The sequence below is a fragment of the Phyllobates terribilis genome, unplaced genomic scaffold, assembly GCF_046119375.1.
Source record: "Phyllobates terribilis strain yellow unplaced genomic scaffold, ASM4611937v1 Scaffold_12__6_contigs__length_324123572, whole genome shotgun sequence".
NCBI classification, from domain to species: Eukaryota; Metazoa; Chordata; class Amphibia; order Anura; family Dendrobatidae; genus Phyllobates; species Phyllobates terribilis.
The window spans coordinates 67,278,315-67,301,964 of record NW_027362772.1 but is presented as its reverse complement, the minus strand read 5'-3'; the positions used below and the strand labels follow the sequence as shown (position 1 = coordinate 67,301,964).

At 41.7% G+C, this 23,650-nt stretch overlaps 1 protein-coding gene and 1 long non-coding RNA gene across 7 annotated transcripts in view; one reads left to right on the top strand and one right to left on the bottom strand.

Annotated features, from left to right (window-relative positions):
* The first annotated feature begins 434 nt into the window (after positions 1 to 434).
* LOC141172087 (uncharacterized) lies at positions 435 to 4,685 on the top strand. Its single transcript, XR_012252415.1, has 3 exons — positions 435 to 578; positions 1,538 to 1,620; positions 1,904 to 4,685. It is a non-coding gene; the product is annotated as an uncharacterized lncRNA (long non-coding RNA).
* Positions 4,686 to 11,228: 6,543 nt separating this feature from the next.
* LOC141172085 (cell adhesion molecule CEACAM19-like) overlaps positions 11,229 to 23,650 on the bottom strand; it is a 35,976-nt gene continuing 23,554 nt past the window's right edge. For 2 of the 6 annotated variants that reach the window (XM_073655922.1, XM_073655925.1), the window contains 3 exons: positions 19,540 to 19,659; positions 14,108 to 18,083; positions 11,229 to 11,429 (listed from right to left, as the gene is read on the bottom strand). In XM_073655922.1, coding sequence (XP_073512023.1) covers positions 18,067 to 18,083; positions 19,540 to 19,659 — 137 coding nt within the window. In that variant the 3' untranslated portion in view covers positions 11,229 to 11,429; positions 14,108 to 18,066. The remainder of the gene's footprint in view (positions 11,430 to 14,107; positions 18,084 to 19,539; positions 19,660 to 23,650) is intronic. The other 4 variants (XM_073655923.1, XM_073655926.1, XM_073655921.1 and 1 more) reach the window with 2 other exon arrangements.

Below are 23,650 nucleotides of genomic sequence, written 5' to 3'. Positions count from 1 at the left end.
ATAAAACTACAGCCACAAAAAAAAAATATTCTTACATGCTTTGTTGATATGAAAATAACTGATGCTGCATTGATGAAAAAAAAAAATGGGTAAGAAAAAAGCTCCATCTTGAAGGACAAATTAGGTGGCTAATCCCAAAGGGGATAAATAGGTTATCCTGGATAGTTATATAATTTGATGACACAATCTTTTAATTGAAACCATTGAGATAAACAGAAGAGATAGTCAGAAAATCGCACATGTAGCATGAGGAGCGCGGGGAGTGTAAGAAAAATCGGAACCTTACCAGTGACTATATTACACACTCTCAGGATTCCACGTTACCGTCCCTGCCAAATTATATAAATGTCCCGACAAGCCCTTTACGGATATGAATAAAATATATTTTTTATTCATTAATGATAAGCCTGATATAATTACAGAACATTAGTATTGAGTAATGCAGATGAGAGTCATGATGGAGTACACGTTGTTTATCAGGTTCAGCCTCCAATACTGATCTTTTCCGGTTATATATTAGCCTGATGGAAACTTCTTCAAGGATATTACTGAAGCTTCGCATGAACCTTGTCGTCTTGGTGAGTCTAATTTCTTCTTATGCATTGTATTATGACAATGTGAACACGGGTTTGTTAGCACTGAGCATGAGTAACCGCTATAAAAGCATGCGCATGTAATAGTTGTAAAAGTTATTGAGTCAGTTTTAAAGAGTTTTCTAAAAAAAAAAAAAAGTTTTGCCATATCTCTAAGATAGGCTATGGATTCATGATCAGTAGGGGACGAACCACCGCTCATAGACTGCAGAGGTGGCCGGTAACCAAGGGAATGAGCTATAAATTAAAGAATTAGAAATCCATTCTTGATAATGGAGAGGGGTTTTAAAAAGAATTTATTACAAATTTGCTTGTTTTTACAAGTAACTTGTAAATGTAACCATTTAATAAGATGAGAAAACCTCCTTAAGAACCTGTTAAAAGGGATGTAATTTATCCTCTATCAATAAGATAGGAGATCACTTATTGACCGTTTGGGATCTGACTGATGGGATCCGAACTTATCCCAAAAACAGGGCTCTACAGATATGAATGCAGCGGAGATTGAGCATGCATACTTCTTCTCTACTCATTCTCTGTGGGAAGATGCTCAGCCATATCCTGCAGTGCGATTGATTTATTCTCTAACGGAGGTGTCCATACTCGACCTCTTGTCCCTTTAGACAAGGCTATTTTGTTCTTGGGATCAGTAGGACCCTTAGCAAATAATAAAATATCCATTTAACAAGCACTTTGTAATTTTACCCATTTAATAAGATGAGATGACCCCTTTAATAAAAGTTATTCAATACATTCTATGATGCCCAAAATGGTGGCGTTCCACAAAAAAAAAAAAAACTTTATGACTATTTTGGAGAATTAAAAGAAAACTAAGGGGTCAAGTTACAAACTGACAGACTTATTTTTCAGATTAACATCATATTTACAAAATGACAAGGTATCAGGGGACTTAAGGAAATTTTTTTTGCAAATTTTTTTTGCAGACAGGTCAATATTTCTGAATCATAGAAAGTAACGACGGTCTCCGATATGTCATCCCCATTCTACAGAGGATTTCTACTTCTAGGTAAGGAATACTCTGAAGACACTGAAGCATTCTTAAGTCAACTCAAATACAATATATACCTTGATATGAATGCAGAATGCTCATTTGATGACCTTCCAGTCCTTACAGGAATTTAGAAGAATATGGCAGCCATTTTTATCAACGGAGAACCATGGACTCTCAGAGCCGGAGCTGTTTTTTGCAATAGTTCTCTGCTTTGTCTAGTTGATGGTAGCAGGTATATGCTGGTCATATTTTATAATCACACCCGAATATACTAAGATTGGTTCTTTTTATTTTTTAGGTACAGTTTGTCTTTGGGTGAGTCCTACAGAGCAGGCACCAATAAGAAAACAGGAACCAAAACCAGCCGTAGTCCTTGTAGAACTTTCATTACATCTTGATGGAGAAAATCCAGAGGAAATTAATGCAGTTATCTGGGACCAATCCAAAGAAGTTGATAAAAACAAACTTATTGTGACATATCCAACACTAAACACATTGACAAGAAACAACAGTGTTGCCACTGTTAGAGCAGATGAACCTTGAGTGTTTTCAGAATTCCAAAGATCTAATGAAAATTACTGCACAGTTCAAGTAAAAACTGGTAACACCGGGAAATAGCCACCATTTCCATTGTTTAATAACTAGTAATTGTAACGTTGTCTCCTTCTCCCTCCATGCAGGGACGCCGGCTTACTCACCGCTCCAGTCCCGCGCCGTGGTCCCCGGCATGTTCCCTGCCCCCGGTGTGCTCCTGCCTTCTCCCTCCTCCTTGATGCATGCCGCACTGTATCTCTACGGCATTGCTAGGGCGCGCATATGTGCGCTCCCCTGTTCTCAAAGGGGCATCGGGCGCACATGGTAAATGCTCCCAGCAAAAGCTGGGAGGCATTTAGTCAAGTATGTGTTCACCTGCAAGGTGTCTCCCAGCCAATAGCTGAGAGACATCTTGTATAATAGGCACCCTCCCCAATAGGGAAGTGCCTGAGCAACCACTATAGGTTCTGTTAGGTGGTAGTGAGTGCAACTAGCCTGTAATAGTGTTCCCATGTCTCGTAGTCCAGCCTAGTTGCCCAAGATCCTGAAATTTCATCAGAGGGACCTGTCCGGCACCCTGGGGGCTGAATACCCAGGTTCGAACTCTGAACTGTGTCCCAGGGGCCGTCCTGTCGGCACAGCCTGAACCTGTCCCAGTGGCCGTACTGTCTGCACAGTCTGAACCTGTCCCAGTGGCCATCCTGCCTACACAGTCTGAACCCGTCCCTGGGGCTGTCCTGCCAGCACAGTGTGAACTTGTCCCAGGTGCCATCCTGCCTGCACAGTGTGAACCTGTGCCAGTGGCCGTCCTGCCTGCACAGTGTGAACTTGTCCCAGTGGCCGTCCTGCCTGCAGTGTGAACTTGTTCCAGGGGCCGTCCTGCCTGCATAGGGTGAACCTGTCCCAGGGGCCGTCCTGGCTGCACAGTGTGAATCTGTCCCAGGGGCCGTCCTGACTGCACAATGTGAACTTGTCCCAGGTGCCATCCTGCCTGCATAGTGTGAACCTGTCCCAGTGGCTGTCCTGCCTGCACAGTGTGAAGCTGTCCCAGTGGCTGTCCTGCCTGCACAGTCTGAACCCGTACCAGGGGTCGTCCTGCCTGCACAGTGTGAACTTGTCGCAGGTGCCGTCCTGGCTGCACAGTGTGAACCTGTCCCAGGGGCCATCCTGCCTGCAGTGTGAACTTGTCCCAGGGCCGTCCTGCCTGCACAATGTGAACCTGTCCCAGTGGCCGTCTTGCCTGCACCATGTGAACCTGTCCCAGTGGCCGTCCTGCCTGTCCCAAGTGGCCATCCTGTCGGCCCTGTCTGAACTTGTCCCAAGTAGCCGCCCTGCCCTATTGTGAAATTGAAGTACGTCTCTGCCCTTTGGAGTCAGCAGCTACAGCCGGTCGCCGACCTGGAGTGGTACCTGGCAGCTATCTGCCACACAAGACTCACCACTAGAGGCTCCAGTGAACGCCAACATAGCTGCTTAGTCACGCCCCTCCAGGGTAAGTCTTGCTCGTGGCACAGTGGGTCCACCATCCACGTGTATCTCCTAGGAGCGTAACAGTGATAACTCTGCTTCATGATTTTTTAAGGCTGCCATAATAGATCAGCAATGGAAACTTCAAATCTGGTGTGAAGAGAGAAAAGTCTGTTTCTAGAAGCCAATCTACCTCTTACTGCATTACTGTAAATATTCAACGGAAGAAAACTCTGAACTGATTATCTTTTTAAATGTGGTTTTTCAGGCTTACGATACCATTGACCTTTACTTAAGGGTCATCAATATCAAACTTTGATGGTTTAAGCACCCGGCACGCCCCATCAATCGGCTGTTCAGTGACTGGACAGCAAAGCTCCATTCACTGTGTGATGGCTGAGCTGCGACCACAGTGGATGGAGCAATGATGTTTGTCTCAGGCTGCAGACAGCTGATCGGTGGAGGTGCCGGATCCCAATGATCTCATATTGATAGCCTCTAATAAAAATATAAAAACCTTTTAACATAACTTTACAATAGTGGGAGAAAACTTTCTGATACCAAACTTCCAATCCACTGAAACCTATAAAGGAGTCATCTCAACTCGGAAAGTGATCACTTACACACTGGATAAAGGAAACCTCTGGGGCTCCAACCATGGAAGCCTCCCTACTCCGAGAATAAGTTAAAATGGAGTCTCCAACTGTGCATCCACTACTTTATTCATTGTCTATGGGGCATTTACTTTTTTACATGGGGCGAGTTGGGGCTGAGCAGTAGGTTTCCATCAATAAATAAAATCCTAATTTGCATAAAAATGGAATTTTGTTTTCACTTTGGGTTGTCTTTGTCTAATATTAAAGACAGTTTAAGAGAAGAAATTGGAAAGCGGGCAAATACTTTTGCAAAGCATCTCATCCGTAGGAAGGTTTATGCACAGAAAGACACAATTCACTATTACAAATTGACCTTTTAGCCCAATATGATGGCCGATGGTGAAGCTGCTGTATATGGGCTGCAGAGGTAACTAATGCAATGGAGTCCACCCTGACGTATAAGAAGGATCATCGATGGGAAGAGAATTAAGTAGATAGCACAGTGGTGTAATGAGATATCAGGTTTGACCTATTCCTTTACTTAGGCATTAAGGGTGTGTGGAAATTAGTGTTTAACATAGTTAACCCACCATGTCTGCAAATTGAGATTCTGATTTGGCTTTTATGCTAAGTCATATGGCAAGGCTTGTTAGAGGGTCGATATTGACTTTTAGGATCGCTGCTTCCAATAGGTGGCGCTAGGGTTCTAGTCCTCTTCCTCTCTTAAGGGGCAATTTGCATATTTCATTTCCCAGACGAGCAGGCATGCCATTTATGTCTCCTTACTCTCACATGCCAGGCCTGTCTTGTCACTCTCCACAAGGAGAACACAGGTAGCCCAAAATGCAAAACTACGAAGTAGCAGACACTCAGCTGTGAGCAGGACTAGAGCAGGAAGGATTTCAGACACTGAGTGTCACAACTAATCAAATTACTTTCACTCAAGGACAATGAAGTTTTTTTTTTTTTGTCTTTAGATCATTATTGTTATTCAACTTTTTAAATCGGCAAGTGGAACAAAAGCAAATTCAAGAGATTTTTCTATATTTTTGTTAGCGTTAATTATATGGACCATCTCTTCTTTTCACAATTTTAAGCCATCTACAGACACGGCAACTTTTTTCTTTTTGTTAACTTTATTTCATATTGTTTTATAAACTTTTTAGTGTTATTAGTAAAATTCACAATGTGATCTGCCTATTTAATAAATGCGGTCTCAGGTCACAGATAGGTAAAAGAGTACACCGCTTTAGGCGGTGTGCCCACTATGCGTTTTTTAAGCATTTCCGCAGCGGCAATTCCGCTGCAGAAACGCTTAAAAAACGCTTGGTAGAAGGTCTGCCATGTTCCCCAATGATAATCCGCATGTGCTGTGCACATGCTGCGGAAATTTCCGCTGCGGATTATCATTGCTGAAAAAAAGGCAGCACTACCAATTATTTTGCGGAATCGCGGCGTTTTCGCCGCCATTGACTTTCATTGGAACGCATGGATTCCGCATCACTGCATCTGTACATGCGGATTCCATGCGTTTCAATGTGCGGATGGTACCCGGGTCTGGAGAAGAGGAGACTCTCCTCCAGACCCGGGTACCATAGTACCTGTAAAAAAAAGAATAAAATAAAAAATATGCATTATACTTACCTTCTGATGGCCCCCGGTGTCCTTAGCAATGTGTCCTGGCTTGCCGGCAGCTCGCGATGGTCTAAAAAGGACCTGCCATAACGTCATTTAGTCATGTGACGGCAGTGCAGCCATTCAACAAGTTTTTACTGTGTGGGCACTTCCGGCTCCATCATAGCCATGTCAAGTATTACATGGCTGTGATTGTTCAACGCACGGTGTAAGGCTATGTGCCCACGTTGCGGACCTGAAGCATATTTTTTACGCTTCTCCCTGGCGGGAAAATCGCATGCGGATATTACATGCGGTTTTCCCGCCAGGTAGAAGCGTTTGTGAGGCGTCTTTGCATGCATTTCCGCATGCGGGTTATCAAGCACTTCTCCAAGCATCACTTGGAAAAGTGCTTGACAACTTGTTCAGAATGGTAAAAAATAAACTTTATACTCACCTTCTGATGCATTCTCTGCCCCGTCCGGAGTCTTGAGCGGCTCACGCTGTTGTGTGCAGGACCTGCGGTGACGTCATTGAGTCATGTGGTGGGTCACATGACTCAATGACGTGGCAGGTCCTTCAGACAACAGCGCGACGGAGGGAAAACATCAGAAGATAAGTATAAACTTTATTTTATTCTTTTTTTTACAGGTTCTTTGGTACCCAGGTCTGGATGAGAGTCTCCTCTCCTCCAGACTTGGGTACCATCCGCACATTGATTCCGCAGCGCTTCCGCAAAATTAATGAACATGCTGCGGATTTTTGACTGCAGCATATACGCTGCGGAAAAATCCGCAGCATGGGCATTGACATTGCGGAATGCCATTGGGGACCATGGGGTGCGGCTCTACATGCGTTTTTCAAGCGTTTACGCTGCGGAAATTCCGCAGCATATACGCTTGAAAAATGCTACGTGGGCACACAGCCTAAAAAATTTTTTTTGGGAAACAAGCGCAGGTAAAACAGATAGCTGTAGTCCGCAGCTGTCAGCTTTATCTTGGTTGGTTATCAAAAATTGAGGGGCCCCGATGTATTTTTTTTTTTTACATTATTTAAATAAATAATTTATAAAAACGGCATGGGGTCCTCCTCATTTTTGATATACAGCCAAGCTAAAGCAGACAGCTGGTTATTCATTACATGCACCAATTCTCTTGCCCTGGTGCATTGGCAAGCGGGGTAATATTCTGAGGTTGATGTCAGCTTTTGTAATGTCGACTAACATCGCGTCTATGGGTTAGTAATGGAGAGGTATCTATCAGACGCCCCCATTACTAACCCCGTAGTGAAAATTTATAAAGACAAACACAGAGAAAAGACCTTTAATTGAACAAAACACTCCCTGACAAATCCCCTCTTTTTCCGATTTATTAACATAAAAATTAAAATAAATCAAAGTCATCCTCGCCTGTCCGCAGATAATTCATAATGCAGATGTCCCACGATGATCCCCGACTCTGCTACATGTGGATGCATTGCTGAGGGGTGACATCGGTAATGTGACCACTCAGTCCGACAACCAGATCACACTGAGCTTACTGTGAGAAAGCGGCTGCGTGTTACCAGCGTTGACGTCATTAAGATTATCGCCGGTCGCACGCAGCCGCGTTCTCACGCTAAGCTCAGTTTGATCTGGCAGCCGGGCCGAGCGTTCATATTACTGATGTCACCGCTCAGCAATGCAACCAGATGTAGGAGAGTTGGTGTTTATTGTGAGACATCATCATTATTTATTAATGGCGGACAGGTGAATATTACTTTGATATTTTATTTTTATGCTAATAAATGGGAAAGCGAGAGGAGTGTTTTGTTCAATTAAAGGACTTAATTCTGTGTCTTTTTTTACTTTTGACTATGGGGTTAGTAATGGAGTTGTCTTACGGACGCCTCTCCATTAACTCTTGGGCTTGATGTGAGCGGACATAAAACAGCTGACAGCAACCCCAAAATCATTATCGCACTTGCCAATGTACCAGGGCAAGTGGGAAGAGCTGAGGTTAAGCACAAGAATTGGCGCATCTAAAGGATGCGCCATTTTTGGGACGACTGATGGCTGTTATTAGTCTGGGAGGGGGCCAATATCAATTGGCCCTTCCCAGTCTACAAATATCAGCCCGTTGCTGTCAGTTTAGCCTTTGCTGGTTATTAAAAATAGGGGGAACCCCACATAATTTTTATTGTAGTCCTCCCTTTTAGTAACCAGTAAAGTCTACGCAGACAGCTGTGTGCTGATATTTATATTTGAAGCTTGATGGATATTGGCCCTTTCAGAGCCGGCCTTTCCCATGCTGTCACACAGATGAGTGTGGGAACCAACGGATGTTCAGGCCCCCTATTCATTTAAATAGGGTCTGGGTTCGGGATCAAGTTGGAGTACTGTTCAGGTAACATTCTGGTGCCCGAACCAAACTTTTTTTTATAAAGCTCGGCCAAACCTTAAGGACTCGAACATCCAAGGGCCCATGCCTAAAATATTTCTTTAACTGACAATAAAATGACAAGAAAGGAACTCCATTATAAAGTGAACTTTTACTATGATCATTTAACACTCAGAAGTAATCATGGGTACAAGATTTGGAGAAGAAATCATATCAGCTGACAGATCCCCTTTAGAGGCTGACGATTCATCCACCTTACGGGAGCTGTGGGGTTTGCTGACTGGTTCTGCCGTCACTTATAGTGCCACCTTTTCCTTCAGAGCGACCACAGCAGCCACTGCGCTGCTGACTTTCCATCTGCTCCTGGGGCTTCTGTTGCCGCTCCTGTTCTGGCTAAATACTGCCTGGAGTGACTGCCGGAGCAAAGGGATCCGATCTACTGGCGTCCTAACCGCATTTAAATGCGGGACCTGACAGATACAGCTCGCCTCTCCAGGTGCCTCTTCCGATCCCATCCCCGGACAAGAATTACAAGTGTCTCCAGTGTGCACGTCAACAGGGCTGCGCTTCCTCTCCGCATGCGCCGCCTGATGCACGCAGAAGCCAGCCGATGACACAGCATAGTGCTGCCGCTCACGTCCTTCGCGTCCGTGGTGCTTCCATACCTGCACTGGTCGAGGTAGAAAAGGGACTGCTGTCTGAGCTGACCGGCCAGGCCTGGAAAGGTCTTTTCTTCAGGTACCGCTGATCCCAATGAAAAGTTCCTCCGTCAAGGATAGGAAGCCAACTGACGTGTGGGAGAGGTACCACCCTTTTATCTTGTAGGTTTCCTGTCCTTGAAGGGTGGATCACCCATCTCCGTGGTGTCGTAGGTGATTGAAAAAATAAAATAAGTTTAACAAGTTTTCATTTTTTTAAAAAAGATAATAGGGTTCACTTTTTCCTTCTCATTTTCTAGTGCAGCAGTGAAACAAGGAAGAAAAAAAAAACATTATGAATCGGACAGTGAGTGTGAACGACCTAAAAATAAAAGTCAGCAAGAAATTTCCCACACAAGGCGTTGGTTCTAAACATTTCTATAAAGGAAGTCCCTTGGCCTTTGCCAAACCACAGTATTTTTTTTTCCATTTCTGGAATCCGAGAGCCAAAAGTTTTTCGTTTTACCCTGATGTAATTGTATAAAGGCTTGTAATTAGTGAAATGACTTGTATTGTTCGGGAGGGAAATTTTGGTGCCCATAAAATTTAATAATTTTAAAAAAAAAGTGGTGGAAAACTAAACAAAATAATAAAAAAAAGCAATTCCATATTTTTCTTTTGTGTTTTTAAGAGGATTACAGGGCAGTTTGAAAATTGAATAAAATGGCAATTAATTCCCAGAATTGCAAGCCTTCTGATAGAATGTGGAACCAGGTGATGGCGCTGTCTTTGCCACCAAGTGAGATCAAGGTGCAGGAACTTCAGGTTGCTTGTAGTTGAAAAAATGTTTATTATTCACACTGATATAAAACAAATATAAACTATATTTACAACACGTTTCGGCTGTTTGCAGCCTTCATCAAGTGTATCTGATAGGGAAAAGTTTATTAATTGCTAGAGATTCAATTAATGGGGTCCAAGCGGAAAAGATGGCATTGCACCAGCCCGACTAATCAAAAGAAGAGATGGGAATGCCGGAAGGAAAGGAGATTCTCTGGGCTTTATTCCGATGGTCACCGATTACTGACCTGGCCCACTGACCAGAGTCCTGCGAATCAACTCTCCCATCTCTAGTTACATTTACTTACATAATATGGCGTCAACTGTGTTCCAAGTGAACGCATCTAATGAGCTGGATGCTAGTGGTCACACATGCCCAGTCTCTGTATAATGATCCTCGGCTCATCGAACAGCAACCAACACAACAAATTGTGCCTGCTTGCCAGGAAAGGACAGGAGCGTCTCGAGCACTTTAAATAAGCAGACTCCTACAGGGAAGTAAGGAACTGTAATGTCAGCTGCCAGAGGGGGAAGGGGACTGATTTTGATGGTCATGGGCCTGCATCTAGTACTGTGAAAGGGATCACATGAAAGCCAAAAAACAATAAAGGGTACTGTTTTCTAAGCTAAAAAATTGATATTACTTTACTATAGTTATTAAGAGCCTTTAAAAACTGATTGATGATACCTCTAGAATAGCTTTCCATGTAAAGAATAATACAGCGCCTCTCTATACAATGGCACACCACGCGGTCACAGCTTGGTAAAATACACCCCATCATACCAAAACTTTGCTGTATGAAGGCAATCATCCAAGAAAGTGAAGGGTAGAGTTGAATGAAGGGACATGCATGTGTAAGAACATGCTAACACTGAAGAAACAGAACTGGAAGTAATGGGTTCATCTGCGCTGCTGTGGAGAAAGAATAACAGGATGCAGATCCACAATGCGTTTCAAAGTTTTAGAACTTCTTCATCTGGACTAACCACGATATAGTCACAATCAGCACGAGCTGGAAAAAAGATTTCTCCCGTGCATCCCCCCTACTCTGGAACTCTGTACCCCAACACATCAGACTCTCTCCTACCGTGGAAACCTTCAAAAGGAACCTGAAGACCCACCTCTTCCAGGAACCTGAAGACCTAACTCTTCCAGGAACCTGAAGACCCACTTCTTCCAGAAACCTGAAGACCCACCTCTTCCAGGAACCTGAAGACCCACCTCTTCCAGGAACCCGAAGACCCACCTCTTCCAGGAACCTGAAGACCCACCTCTTCCGACAAGCCTACAATCTACAGTAACTCTCGCTCCACCATTCACTGCACGACCAGCTGTACCCTCACCTACTGTATCCTCACCCATCCCTTGTAGACTTGCGGGCAGAGTCCTCTCTCCTCCTGTACCAGTCAGAGACTTTTATTATTTCAGATTAATATACTTGTTTTTTATTATTTCTACCCCTTTTCACATGTAAAGCGCCATGATAGCATAAATGGCGCTATAATAATAATAATAATAATAGACAAGGCGTTCAAATAAAGGAGCCAACACTGTGTTACGTCGCTTGATTTATTATTTTTGTTTTTTTCAATTAGAAAAGCAATATAAAAAAAAAATACAAGGATAAAAAAGCAACATGCTGATCTGTACAATAGGACATGTGGAAGCTGAGGATATATGGTTGAACATGGTTTCTAACAATGGTACTGAAGGGGGAACTGTATATCCATGTGTCTTCAAGTGATCTTCCTAATTCCTGCAAGGTCAAAAACAAATGTTTAGCAAATAAAATCATTTCATAAAATGCTGGAAAATTCTTTGAAAAATGTAGATTTAGGCCATTTTCTTACAAAGAAATTCCAAATATTTCGCTATTATTTGTGCAGCTCATTAAAGCAGCACGTGTATGGTAATAATTAGGGTATGTGCATACGCCGCACTGTAGAAATGTTATAAAATCTGCAGTGAAATTTGAAGGATGCTGCAAATTTTTTCGGCATGCCTTATGGAAAGCAGCATGAAACCCCCAAGCGAACCATACTGGTTGCTAGCTATTATATTTATATTATTGCAGTCATATTTGCTTCCAGCTTTCCTTAATCCTATAATGTGAGCATGATTCATGTGGACGACAAGTGATCGCCAGGTTCCTATAGCAAATGCAACACAGGGATCAACCCGTGTATTGGTGAGCATGGAGGTCAACTGTCCCTATGCCAGGGGAATTCTGGAAACTAACGGTACAGAAGATAATAATCCTGCGCCTCGTTACTAAGGTCATAAAAAATGTAAACATAAGAAATCAACCATAACATTGAAACACGGACAGATGATGTGAACAGCGCTCATTTACTCGTAACAATCGCAATTATAAGGCAGTGGGATATATCAGGCAGCAAGTGAGTTCATGGAATCCATGAGTGGAACTCATGAAAAATAGTTAGAGGTTGTCCACTATTTTATCATTGATGATCTACCCTTAGGATAGGTCATCAATGTCTGATCAGTCGGGATCCGACGCCCGGCACCACTGCAGATCAGAGATCAGCTGTTCTCGGGAGGCCGGAAATGCTCAATTGTGGAGTTGCTCCATCTTCAGATGGTGGAATAGGAGGCGGATGTGCAGTGCCCGGCAGCAGCCACCATCAGAAGACAGAACAGTTCCGCAATTGAGCATTTGTGTTCGCCGACACTGAACAGCTGATCGGCAGGGGTGCCTGGTGTCGGACCCTGATCGCTCAGACAACTGATGACCTAACCTAAGAATAGGTCATCAATGATAAGGTAGTGGACAACCTCTTTAAGTGTAAGGACCCGAACAACCAAGTTGTGATACATAATAGTGTTAGAGCACCAACAAAATGGCAGCTCTTTTGGCATGTTCCCGGAATACGACGAGTCTTGTGGCGTGTTCTCAGGATATGATAGCACTTGTGGGGTGTTCCCAAGATACAACAAATCTTTTGGGTTGATCCCGGAATATAGCACATTTTGTGGGGTATTCCCAAGATACAGATGGTCTTGTGGGGTATTCCTGGTATATGGCATATCTTGTGGTGTGTTGCCAGGATACAACGGGTCTTGTGGGGTGTTCCGGGGATACAGCACATCTTGTGGGATGTTTTCAGGATACGGCAATTCTTGTGAGGTGTTCCCGGGATATGGCACATTTTGTGGATTGGTCTAAGAAGAGCCTTGTGGGGTGTTTCCAGGATACGACAGGACTTGGTGGGGTGTGAATGGTAGACAGCACTTCTTGTGTGGTGTTCCTGGGAGATGGCACATCTTGTTGGTTGTTCCAAGATAGATGGGTCTTGTGGGGTGTGTCTGGGGTGCGATCGGACTTGGTGGGGTGTGAATGGTAGACAGCACTTCTTGTGTGGTGTTCCTGGGAGACGGCACATCTTGTTGGTTGTTCCAAGATAGATGGGTCTTGTGGGGTGTTTCTGGGGTGCGACCGGACTTGGTGGGGCATGAACGGTATATGGCACATCTTGTCAGGTTTTCCCTGGATACAGTAAATCTTGTGAGGTGCTTCTGGTATGCAGTATCTCCCAAAAAGTGGTCCAAAACAACTGAACGAGAGAACGAACAGCAGGGTCTCAGGCGTCCAAGGCTCTCTGATGCTTCTGGAGACTGAAACTTAGCCATCTGGTCCTATCTCAAAGAATGGCTCCTAATTGCAAAAAAATAAGTGATGGCCATGATAGACTGGTGTCCGAGGATACCGTACATTGCGGCCAGATGAGTTTGGGGCTGTGTAGCCATCTAGCACACAATCACCATGTGGTTTTAATGCTATGTCTGATGGTTGAATATTAAAGCGGATTTTTCACCTTTCACAATACAAACTTCATACCTTACTAAATAGATCTCTTAGTCCTGATGAGGCTGGTGTATCTATGTTAGCAATCTAGAATGGCTGTATAAAACTTTGTGAAATTAAATTTAATAGCCACCCACCTCTCCTTATTGAAAGCTCCTCAACGTCCCTCCTCTGCAGCTGGACTCTCACACTGATCACTACAACCTGCAGCTGTCAGAAAGGCTGGGTGGACAGAGGCTGAATACATTTGGACTCATGAGCTCTTCTCACTCTAGAGCTGGACTCATAGAAAGCTTATTTTAATAGCTGAATTATTCAGGAATTTTGAGATGGGTTTTCAAAGCAAGTACACCAGCCTCATAAGGTTTAAGAGCCCTATTTAATCGCATTTGTAATTTATATTCTGAAATCTGGTAACAGATTGAATCCTTGTAATAAAGACTGGATTTGTAGGGGTCCGAAAAAGGCAGAATTATAGTTTTTTTTTCTACATTCATAGTGAAGAGATGTTCGAATTCTTGCAACTTTATACTGTGGAAACTGCTAAAAATCAGATTTACCTTATGAACCCACACTTTTATAATATTCATATACAAATCACTACTTACTGTTTTTTTTATTCAGAGGTTCATATCACCGGGGAACGGGCTAGAACACAAATACATGTACATGGTCACAGAGGGAGAAGTGGTGATTATTTCACTTCATCTATACCATGTATTTGGGGGTAAAAAGCATTTTTACAATTAGGTTTGATTAAAAATTTTGCATCATTTGCCTTGTATAGCCCGTGTTTTTGACTACTGAATAAGTTAACTAAGTATTAGTCAGCGAGCTTGTTCTAACCAGCGATTTAAACCTCATTTATTGGTTCATTTCTGAGCTCTCCTTGGCTGAGACGATCTGATCTACGGGGTCATAAATCAACTGACAAAAATTAAAAAAAAAACAAAAAACGATAAAAGCTCACTGACGTATTCTCGGTTAACTCATTCAGAAGTCAGTAATGTGCAGGGAAACAAAAAACCTGTGTTTTTTTTTATAGAACCATACTGTAAAAATTACTTTTAACCCAAAATACATGCATTCACGTAAAAAAATAATTTAAAAAAAGGCCCTAAAAAGGTATAAATATCCTTAACAGATCGTGCATGTAAAGCGTATAGTATAAAATGAGTGCAAAATTGCTAAAATAAATAAAAAAAAAATATATAAAAAAAAGTGCAGCAAAATATAAGCTATATATATATATAATACACACATGGTAGAATCATTCTCTGCTGTGTTATTGGCATAGTTATATGGAACAACCTTGGCTTCTTAGTTATATTATAATATGAAATGAATATGCTTCAGGCAGATTTACTAAGGTGCACAGCATGAACATTGGATATATATTCAGTAGTCCATCACCACAAAGATGAAAGATCCAAGTAATAGATTATGCAGTCACCAACATCCAAATTGTCAGGGCCCTGACCGCTCTCACCTTCCCAGGCTATTGGCAGCAAGGCTGGGTTCACATAATTATAAAAAAAAAAACAGGTGATCATTTCCTTATAAGTGGAGGTCCAAGTGCTGGGACCTGCACAGATCAGCAGAACAGGAAATTAGAATCCCCATTACCCTCCATTCATTCTTTATAGTGCTGCTGGAAAAAACAGCGAGTGCAGCGCTCAGCAGCTCCATAGGAAAAGAATGCAGCGCAGGTCGCATATGTGCACCACTCTAATGGGGATAAAAGTGCCCCATCTTCCGATCGTTGCAGGTCCTAGCTATCAGACAACCACTGAAAAGTTTCACCGGACAACCCCTTCAATACGCCAGCCCTATGATGCCCCCAAAAATATACATACTCTCTACAATATATCTTCTCCAGAACATGACATTATTTTTCCTCTTGATCTCAGTCTGAAAAACATCTGTGCCTAAGTGCCATGTAATGCATGCATCTGTTCAAATGGGACTAATAATATGCTGGTGTGTTTTGAGCCTTTTTTGGAATAGTTGAAATTGGAAAAAAATATATATATAAAAAAGAGTATTTGTTTCACAGTGTGATTTAGACAGTGGAAATGGGCAAGTTATCACTTGGTGATAACTTGCCGATCTGTGGCATTCTACTGCTGAGACTTTTACGTATTCCAAGAACCAGGCTACATAACTATAGATGGCAGTCTACCACTGGGACTTTCACCGATTCCATTAACTGGGCTATGTAATGATCGAAGGCATTCTACAGCTAAAACTTTCACCGATTCCAAGAACCAGGCTATGTAAATTAATGGCAGTCTACCGCTAGGACTTCGACCGGTTCCAATAACCGGTCTATGTCATGATAGATAGCAGTCTACCACTGGGACTTTCACCTATTCCAAGAACAGAGCTATGTAATGAACAATGGCAGTCTACCGCTGGGACTTTTAACAATTCCAAGAACCAGGTTATATAAATCAATGGCAGTCAACTGGCTAGGACTTCGACTAATTCCAATAACTGGCCTACGTCATGATAGATAGTAGTCAACTACTGGGACTTTGTCTATTCTAAGAACAAAATTACGTAATGATCGATGGCAATCTACGCTGGGACTTTCACCGATTTCAAGAACCAGGCTTCGTAATATCCTGTTAAAACTGAGAAGTGGCCTTCTTGTACTTGGCTATTTCCTGTTGTCCTGTAGACAATGAAGAAAGCGATGGGGTGCATGCGCGAACTCCACTCCATCCTAATTGGGCAGTTCAGAGCATCTTCTCAAGATCGGTCAGGTTGGAATCCCACCGATCAGCAGGTTATCACCCATCCTAAGCATAGGTGATAACTTGCCCAGTTAGAATATTTTTATTTTTTTTAATAATGTTCGAACTGTCACTAAATAGCTTTGACATCTTAATGAAATTATTTGTTTCTATTAGTTTTCGGAGCCACTTCGAAGAAGACATTTTTTTAAATAATGTTTTAAAAACAAGAACAGATCCTACATGGGATGGGGGGGGGGGGGGATTCCATCTCTGAGATCTTTTTCGGTTTCTCAAATAAATGCTTGCGAAAACGAGATATGTGAACCCAGCCTAGGGAAAGATTCACTCGTTTGACAATCAAGGTCCAAGGACTTGCCGTGATGACTAGACCAACCACGGATCTCTTGACTCAAAATCTACTGTTACATAGTCAGAAATGAGGCCTCTTCCCCTCCCCGGCACAAATAGGACCGTGAATTTCGATGTCGAACTGGCCTTAACCTGCACACGAGGTCATTGCACCTCTCAATTTGGATGTTGTACTTCAAGTAAGGCCTCATTCAGACGGTTGTAATGTTTTCTCCCATAAAAAGTGTCATTGTGATCAAAGTTTGGCTCACTTGCACTTTGGGGTCTCCAGGTCTTGCAGCCATAATATGGGCAAAAAAAATATAGCCACGCTATAGCCATCTGAATGAGGCCTTAGTATAGTTTTATCAGTAGAAAAAGACACTGAAATAGTAACGACAGCTCACACCTTATCGATTCCTTCTACTGGTTGTGGACCAACATACAGCACTGTGGCACTTTGAGGTTCTCCACCCAAAATAAACAATTACACTACCTCTTTGTTGCTTTACTATAAGGGGTATTCCCATCTTGTAAAAAAAAAAAAAGAACAGTTGCAATATGACTAGGTTTTGAAATAATTTTAAGATTGATGGAGATCCGACCTCTTTCAATGATCCAAAGAATGAAGGAGCCTGAAGGCAACCATAACCAACACTGCACTGCACAGCGGGTGCAAGGTGTGCCCTGTACAGGGAAAGCAGTGACGTGGATTCTCAGGATCAACGAGGGACCGGCACCAATCATAAAGCAATGACATATTCTAGCTAGATGTCATAATTTGAAAAGATGGCCATCTTTTTAATGACTTGTGGACCACCTATGTTTTATGTTTTTGGGCCATACCTGAAGTAAACAGATCTTATGCAGAGTTATTTTTTTGGCACGTTGGGTGGAGGGTACCTACATAGAAGCACTGTTATAATGGTCCTTTCAACCCTTTTTTTTCTTAAAAAGTGGTCAGGATTTTTCTGTAAAATACCTTGTGACCAATTATATAGGAATCTCAAGTAGTGAGGCTGATCAGATACCACGTCAGTGATGTTTGCTCTAAAGGTCCCTGAACTTTGCAATTCCAAGTTATTCCAGAATTTCATGCATAAATTCACCCGAGCAGGTGAAAGTAGATAGAAAAGCAGACAATTAGTAAAAAATTAAAATCCCCGTAATATATGGAGACAATGGTGCAAACTGTAACATTATGGTCTTCATATAGTGCATGCAATTATGGTTCAGGCTGTGCAGGCGAGACTACAATACCACCCAAGAAGCGCCCTGCGCATTAGTAAATCTGCCAGTCAGAGGTGAATCATGCAAACATGGTGGGCTTTTGATGCAGCGTGACCTTGATTTAGGTCTTGTAGAGCTGAAAGATCCAATAAGCTTCTTTGATATTAATCCTCTGGGTAGGATTTCCACCTCTGACTCTCAAAAGTAACCCAATCATTTTCCTGGTAATAAAATAGAAAGCAATGCTTTTAAGGCTCGTGAAAGGCTGTGGATACAAAAAAAATAATAAAAACAATAGGATAAAAGTCATCAAAGTATAAAAGGAAAAATAATAATAATAGCAAATACCATTAATTAGAAATGTAGTATAGTTCTTCTGATTAGCTATGTTGCTTACCCTATGTGCAGGGCATTGTAATAGCTCAGGTATCCATGGTTATGACGACTAACAACTAAGTGTCACTGTATGAGTGGTTGTAACCATGGATACTTAAGCTACTGCAACACCCTGCACAAGGGGTAATTAACATAGCTAATTAGAAGAACTATACTACATTTCTAATTGAAGGTATTTCCTAATATTATTATTACTACATCTACTGATAGGATCTTGGAGATGGGAATATCCCTTTAACAATAGGAGGCGCTATAACAGTAATCTCAGCACAGAAATATTTTTTTGACAGGGTTTATCTTGGATTTCAATTAATTCATAGAATTATCTCTTTAAATGAACCATGAAAGATCCAGCCAGATAAGGTGGGTGTGGCCTAAACACCACCCACCTCAGGGGTATTATTTGGTCCAGCCGTGGGTAGGCAGCGTTTTGGCTGTGTGCACCAAAAGGGAACCAATAATTCAATTCATACTTCCCAAACCACAAGGAACAAGAATCAAAGAATGGTCGGCATGACGGCTGTCGGGTATGTTTTTCACTGAAACCTTCTGGCGTTTCAGAGAGAGCATAGTTTGAAGAGCAGGCCTGAAGACCACAGGTGTAGACGTGACTAGTCCGGTGCCACCAACTGGCTGGCTTCTCCCAGCTCCCCTCCAGTTGATTGGCAGGTGTCTCTCATTTGTGTGTGAGGGTGACACCTGTCAACCAACTAGAGCAGAGCAGGAGGAAACCAGCCAGTGCCACACCAGACTGGTCAGGTCTTTCCCCATTGTTCCTGGGCGGTTCTTCAGACTAGGTTTTCTCTATAATGCCAGAGTGTTTCACAAAAAGACATAACTGTCGGCAATCATGCCGCCAGGATCAGAAATGAGTGACCAGTTCCCTTTTTGACCAAAGATGCATTCGAAATCACATGAATCGGGACTAAAAGTGCAGACCCAACGATGACTCGCTGGTCATCCTGGGTCTAGCAGTGGAAAGCCCAGCAAGAGGCTACTCATTTCACCTGCAGCTGTCCTACTGAACGGGCAGTATTAAATAATGCCAGTTCAATTGAATAGTGGATCATGTAATACAAAGTCTCAAGTGGGTGCAGCTTCCTCGGTCACATCCATAGACCCTAACCAAGAGGTCCTCTTAGCTCTCCTGATAATTCTGTAGAGAACACAAGTATTTTCTAAAATAAACATGTTTGGAAGAGGCAATAGGTCCTTATTAATAGGACATAAAGAAAGTGGTTTTCCTGTTCGGCCTATGATTTGTCACACTATGTATTTACCCGTGGAACTAATAATACATTTCTCTTGCTCATAGTTCTACTTACCTGCTGAGTCGCTGTGCTTCTTATATAAATATACTCCTCCAGCCAAAACCAAGGCCACGCCTGCTATCGAACCGATGACAATGCCTACTATTTGACCCGTAGTTAATCCCTCGTTAGGATCTAATAGGAGACAGAAGAGCTGGATTAAATCAAACTTGCAAAAAATTGCAAGATAAAAGAGAAGTGCAAAAATTGGCACTGGTAAACGGGTTCGGCTTGCAGCTCTTTATGCATTTGGTGAGAAGTTTTCATTAATGGTCAAATGAACAAAGTCATTTCTAAAACATTGGGTTTCATTTTAAAAAGACATGTGGCAGAAATCTGGCTAAAGCTGTGCCTTAAAAACTGCCTTTCATGCCTTGCACCATCTATAGGTGTTTAACCACTTCGCGCCAGAGCCTGTTTTTGCCTTCGTGACCGAGCCAATTTTTTCAATTCTGACCACTGCCAGTTTATGAAGTAATTACCCTGGAACGCTTCAACGTATTCCCCTGATTCTGAGATTGTTTTTTCGTGACATATTGTACTTCATGATAGTGGTAAAATTTCTTCGATATCACTTGCGTTTATTTGTGAAAAAATCGGAAATTTGGCGAAAATTTAGAAAATTTTGCAATTTTCAAACTTTGAATTTTCATGCCCTTAAATCAGAGAGATATGTCACACAAAATAGTTAATAAATAACATTTCCCACATGTCTACTTTACATCAGCACAATTTTGGAACCCAAATTTTTTTTTGTTAGGGAGCTATAAGGGTTAAAAGTTGACCAGCGATTTCTCATTTTTCCAACAAAATTTACAAAAACATTTTTTTAGGGACCACATCATATTTGAAGTCACTTTGAGGGGTCTTTATGACAGAAAATACCCAAAAGTGACACCATTCTAAAAACTGCACCCCTCAAGGTGCTCAAAACCACATTCAAGAACTTTATTAACCCTTCAGGTGCTTCACAGGAATTTTTGGAATGTGGAAGAAAAAAATTAACATTTAACTTTTTTCACAAAAATGTTACTTTAGACCCAATTTTTTTATTTTCACAGGGGTAACATGAAAAAATGGACCCCAAATTTTTTTGTGCAATTTCTCTTGAGCGTGCTGATACCCCATATGTGAGGGAAAACCACTGTTTGGGCGCACGGCAGGGTTCGGAAGGGAAGGAGCGCCATTAGACTTTTTGAATGTAAAATTTGTCTGAATAATTAGCGGACGCCATGTTGCGTTTGGAGAGCTCCTGATGTGCCTAAACAGTGGAAACCCCCCACAAGTGACACCATTTTGGAAACTAGACCCCTTAGGGAACTTATCTAGATGTGTGGTGAGCACCTTGAACCCCAAGGTGCTTCACAGAAGTTTATAATATTGAGCTGTAAAAATAAAATTTTCACATTTTTCCCACAAAACCGTTTTTCATCCCTTAATTTTGCATTATCATAAGGGTAATAGGATAAATTGCACCATGAAATTTGTTATGCAATTTCTCCTGAACACGCTGATACCCCATATGTGGAGGCAAATTACTGTTTGGGCACATGGCAGGGTTTGAAAGGGAAGGAGCGCCATTTGACTTTTTGAATGTAAAATTTGTTTGAATAATTAGCGGACGCCATGTCACATTTGGGGAGCCCCTAATGTGCCTAAACAGTGGAAACCCCCCCACAAGTGCCACCATTTTGGAAACTATACCCCTTAGGGAACTTATCTAGATGTGTGGTGAGCACCTTGCACCCCCAGCTGCTTCACAGAAGTTTATAATATTGAGCCGTAAAAATAAAATTTTCACATTTTTCCCATAAAAAATGTTTTTCATTCCCTAATTTTGCATTATCATAAGGGTAACAGGATAAATTGCACCATGAAATTTGTTGTACAATTTCTCCTGAGTACGCCGATACCCCATATGTGGGGGAAAACCACTGCTTTGGTGTACGGCAGGGTTCGGAAGAGAAAGAAGCGCTATGTTGGCTGGGATAGGCAGCAGACACCATGTCATATTTGAAGAGTCGCTGACATGCCAAAACAGCAGAAACCCCCACAAGTGACCCCATTTTGTAAACTACACCTCTCAAGGAATTCATCTAGGGAAGTAGTGAGCATTTTTTAATTTTTAAATTTATACCATTGGGCAGTGAAAAAAGCATAATTATATTTTTACCACAAAAAAATGTTTTACCCTCAGATTTTACATTTTCACACAGGGCAATGGGTAAAAATGGTGCCGAAATGTGTCACACAATTTCTTCTAAAAGTGTCAATACCCCATATGTGGCTGTATCGTACCACTTAGCCATACGGTGAGATTTGAGGGGGAAGGAGCGCTATTTGACAATTGGAGAACAAATTATTGTAGAATAGGCATTTGGATTTGGGAGCACAAAATTTTCTGAATTTCTTTTGGGGGGCAAGGACCATTTTGCTTTTCCAGAGCCTTTCTGCTACCAGTAACTTGGAAGTCCCTTATATTTTTAACAGATGATGGACCTGAGTGGGGACTAGCTTTTTTTGAGTACTGAGTTGAAGCTTTTATTGGGAACATTTTACGTAACATTTATCCGGCGCTCTAGGCTGAGCACTTACATCGGGGTTTCCATCTAATTTTCCAAGTGATGTAATTCAGATGAAACCCCTGCGGGATCCATTCACTGTAATGAGGCAGCAGAGTTACTCTGGACTCCGTCTGGCCTCTGTTTAGTGGTGTCCTTTTTTTCAGAAGTGCACAAAACTGTGGCCAACCGCACTTTTATGCACGCCTAAAACAAATGACACCGTGGGATCCCAGGCTAGACGGCATCCACAGTGGCCTATATCTGCCTCATTACAGGGAATCTTCCATCATGGGTTCTGGCTGAATCACGTATTTCAGAGATTTACACGGAAACTCTGGTGTAAGTGCTCAGCGCAGAGCACAGGATAAATGTGAGCAGAGCCTTACTGGGATCTTTGGGAGACATAATAAACAAATCAGTAGCAGGTGAATAATATTTGTTTTATTTATTTTTTATGCCGTTCCTACTGTGATATAACTGATTAGATTACTTTATTCTTCGGGTCGGTGCGATTACAGAGATACCAGTTTTATATCGGGTTTTTATGACTGACAGCTGTCACACACTAAAATACGCTTTTTTTGCAAAATCTAGTTTTTGCATCACCATATTTTGAGAGCTATAATTTTTCCATATTTCGGCCGATAGAGTCATGTGACGGCTTGTTTTTTGCGGGACGAGTTGAAATTTTTATTGGAACCATTTTTGGGCACGTGACATTTTTTGATCGCTTTCTATTCCGTTTTTTGGGAGGTAAAGTTAACAAAAACAAACACTTCAGGAATTGTTTTTTGAGTTTTTTTTTATGCCGTTCTGCGTGTGGTAAAAGTGATCAGGCAGCGTTATTCTTCGGGTCAGTACGTTTACAGCGATACTACACTTACTGTATTTTTTTTATGTTTTGGCGCTTTTACACAATAAAACAATTTTATAGAAAAAAAAATATTTTTTTGCATTGCTTTATTCTGAGCGCTATAACTTTTTTATTTTTTGGCTGATGGAGCTGTATGGCAGCTTTTTTTTGCGGAACAAGATGACGTTTTCAGTGGTACCATTTTTATTTCTATTCTGCTTTTTGATCGCATTTTTTTCCACTTTTTGTTTGGCAATATGATGAAAAAGCATATTTTTTTGCTCCGTTTTTTATTTATTTTTATTACGGTGTGCACAGAAGGAGTTAATTAGTGTGACAGTTTTATAGCTCGGGTTGTTTCGGACGCGGCGATACCAAATATGTGTACTTTTTTTGGTTTTGTAATAATTTACGGATTTATTGGTTTAATATTTTATTTATTTATTTTTATTTATTTTGTGATTTTTTTTTTTAATAGTTTAAAAACTTTTTTTTTACTTTTTTTTACATTTTTACTTAGTCCCTGTATGGGACATTAATTTTTATTTTTCTGATCACTGATCTCATGTAATGTAATACACATATATTACATTATATGAGATCTTCACTGACTGTTTCAGTCAGAGTCTCCTGTCTGGTATCAGCTACATACAGGCTGAAGCCAGACAGGAAGGACACCATATATGACAGAGCTGGAGGCGGTCATGTG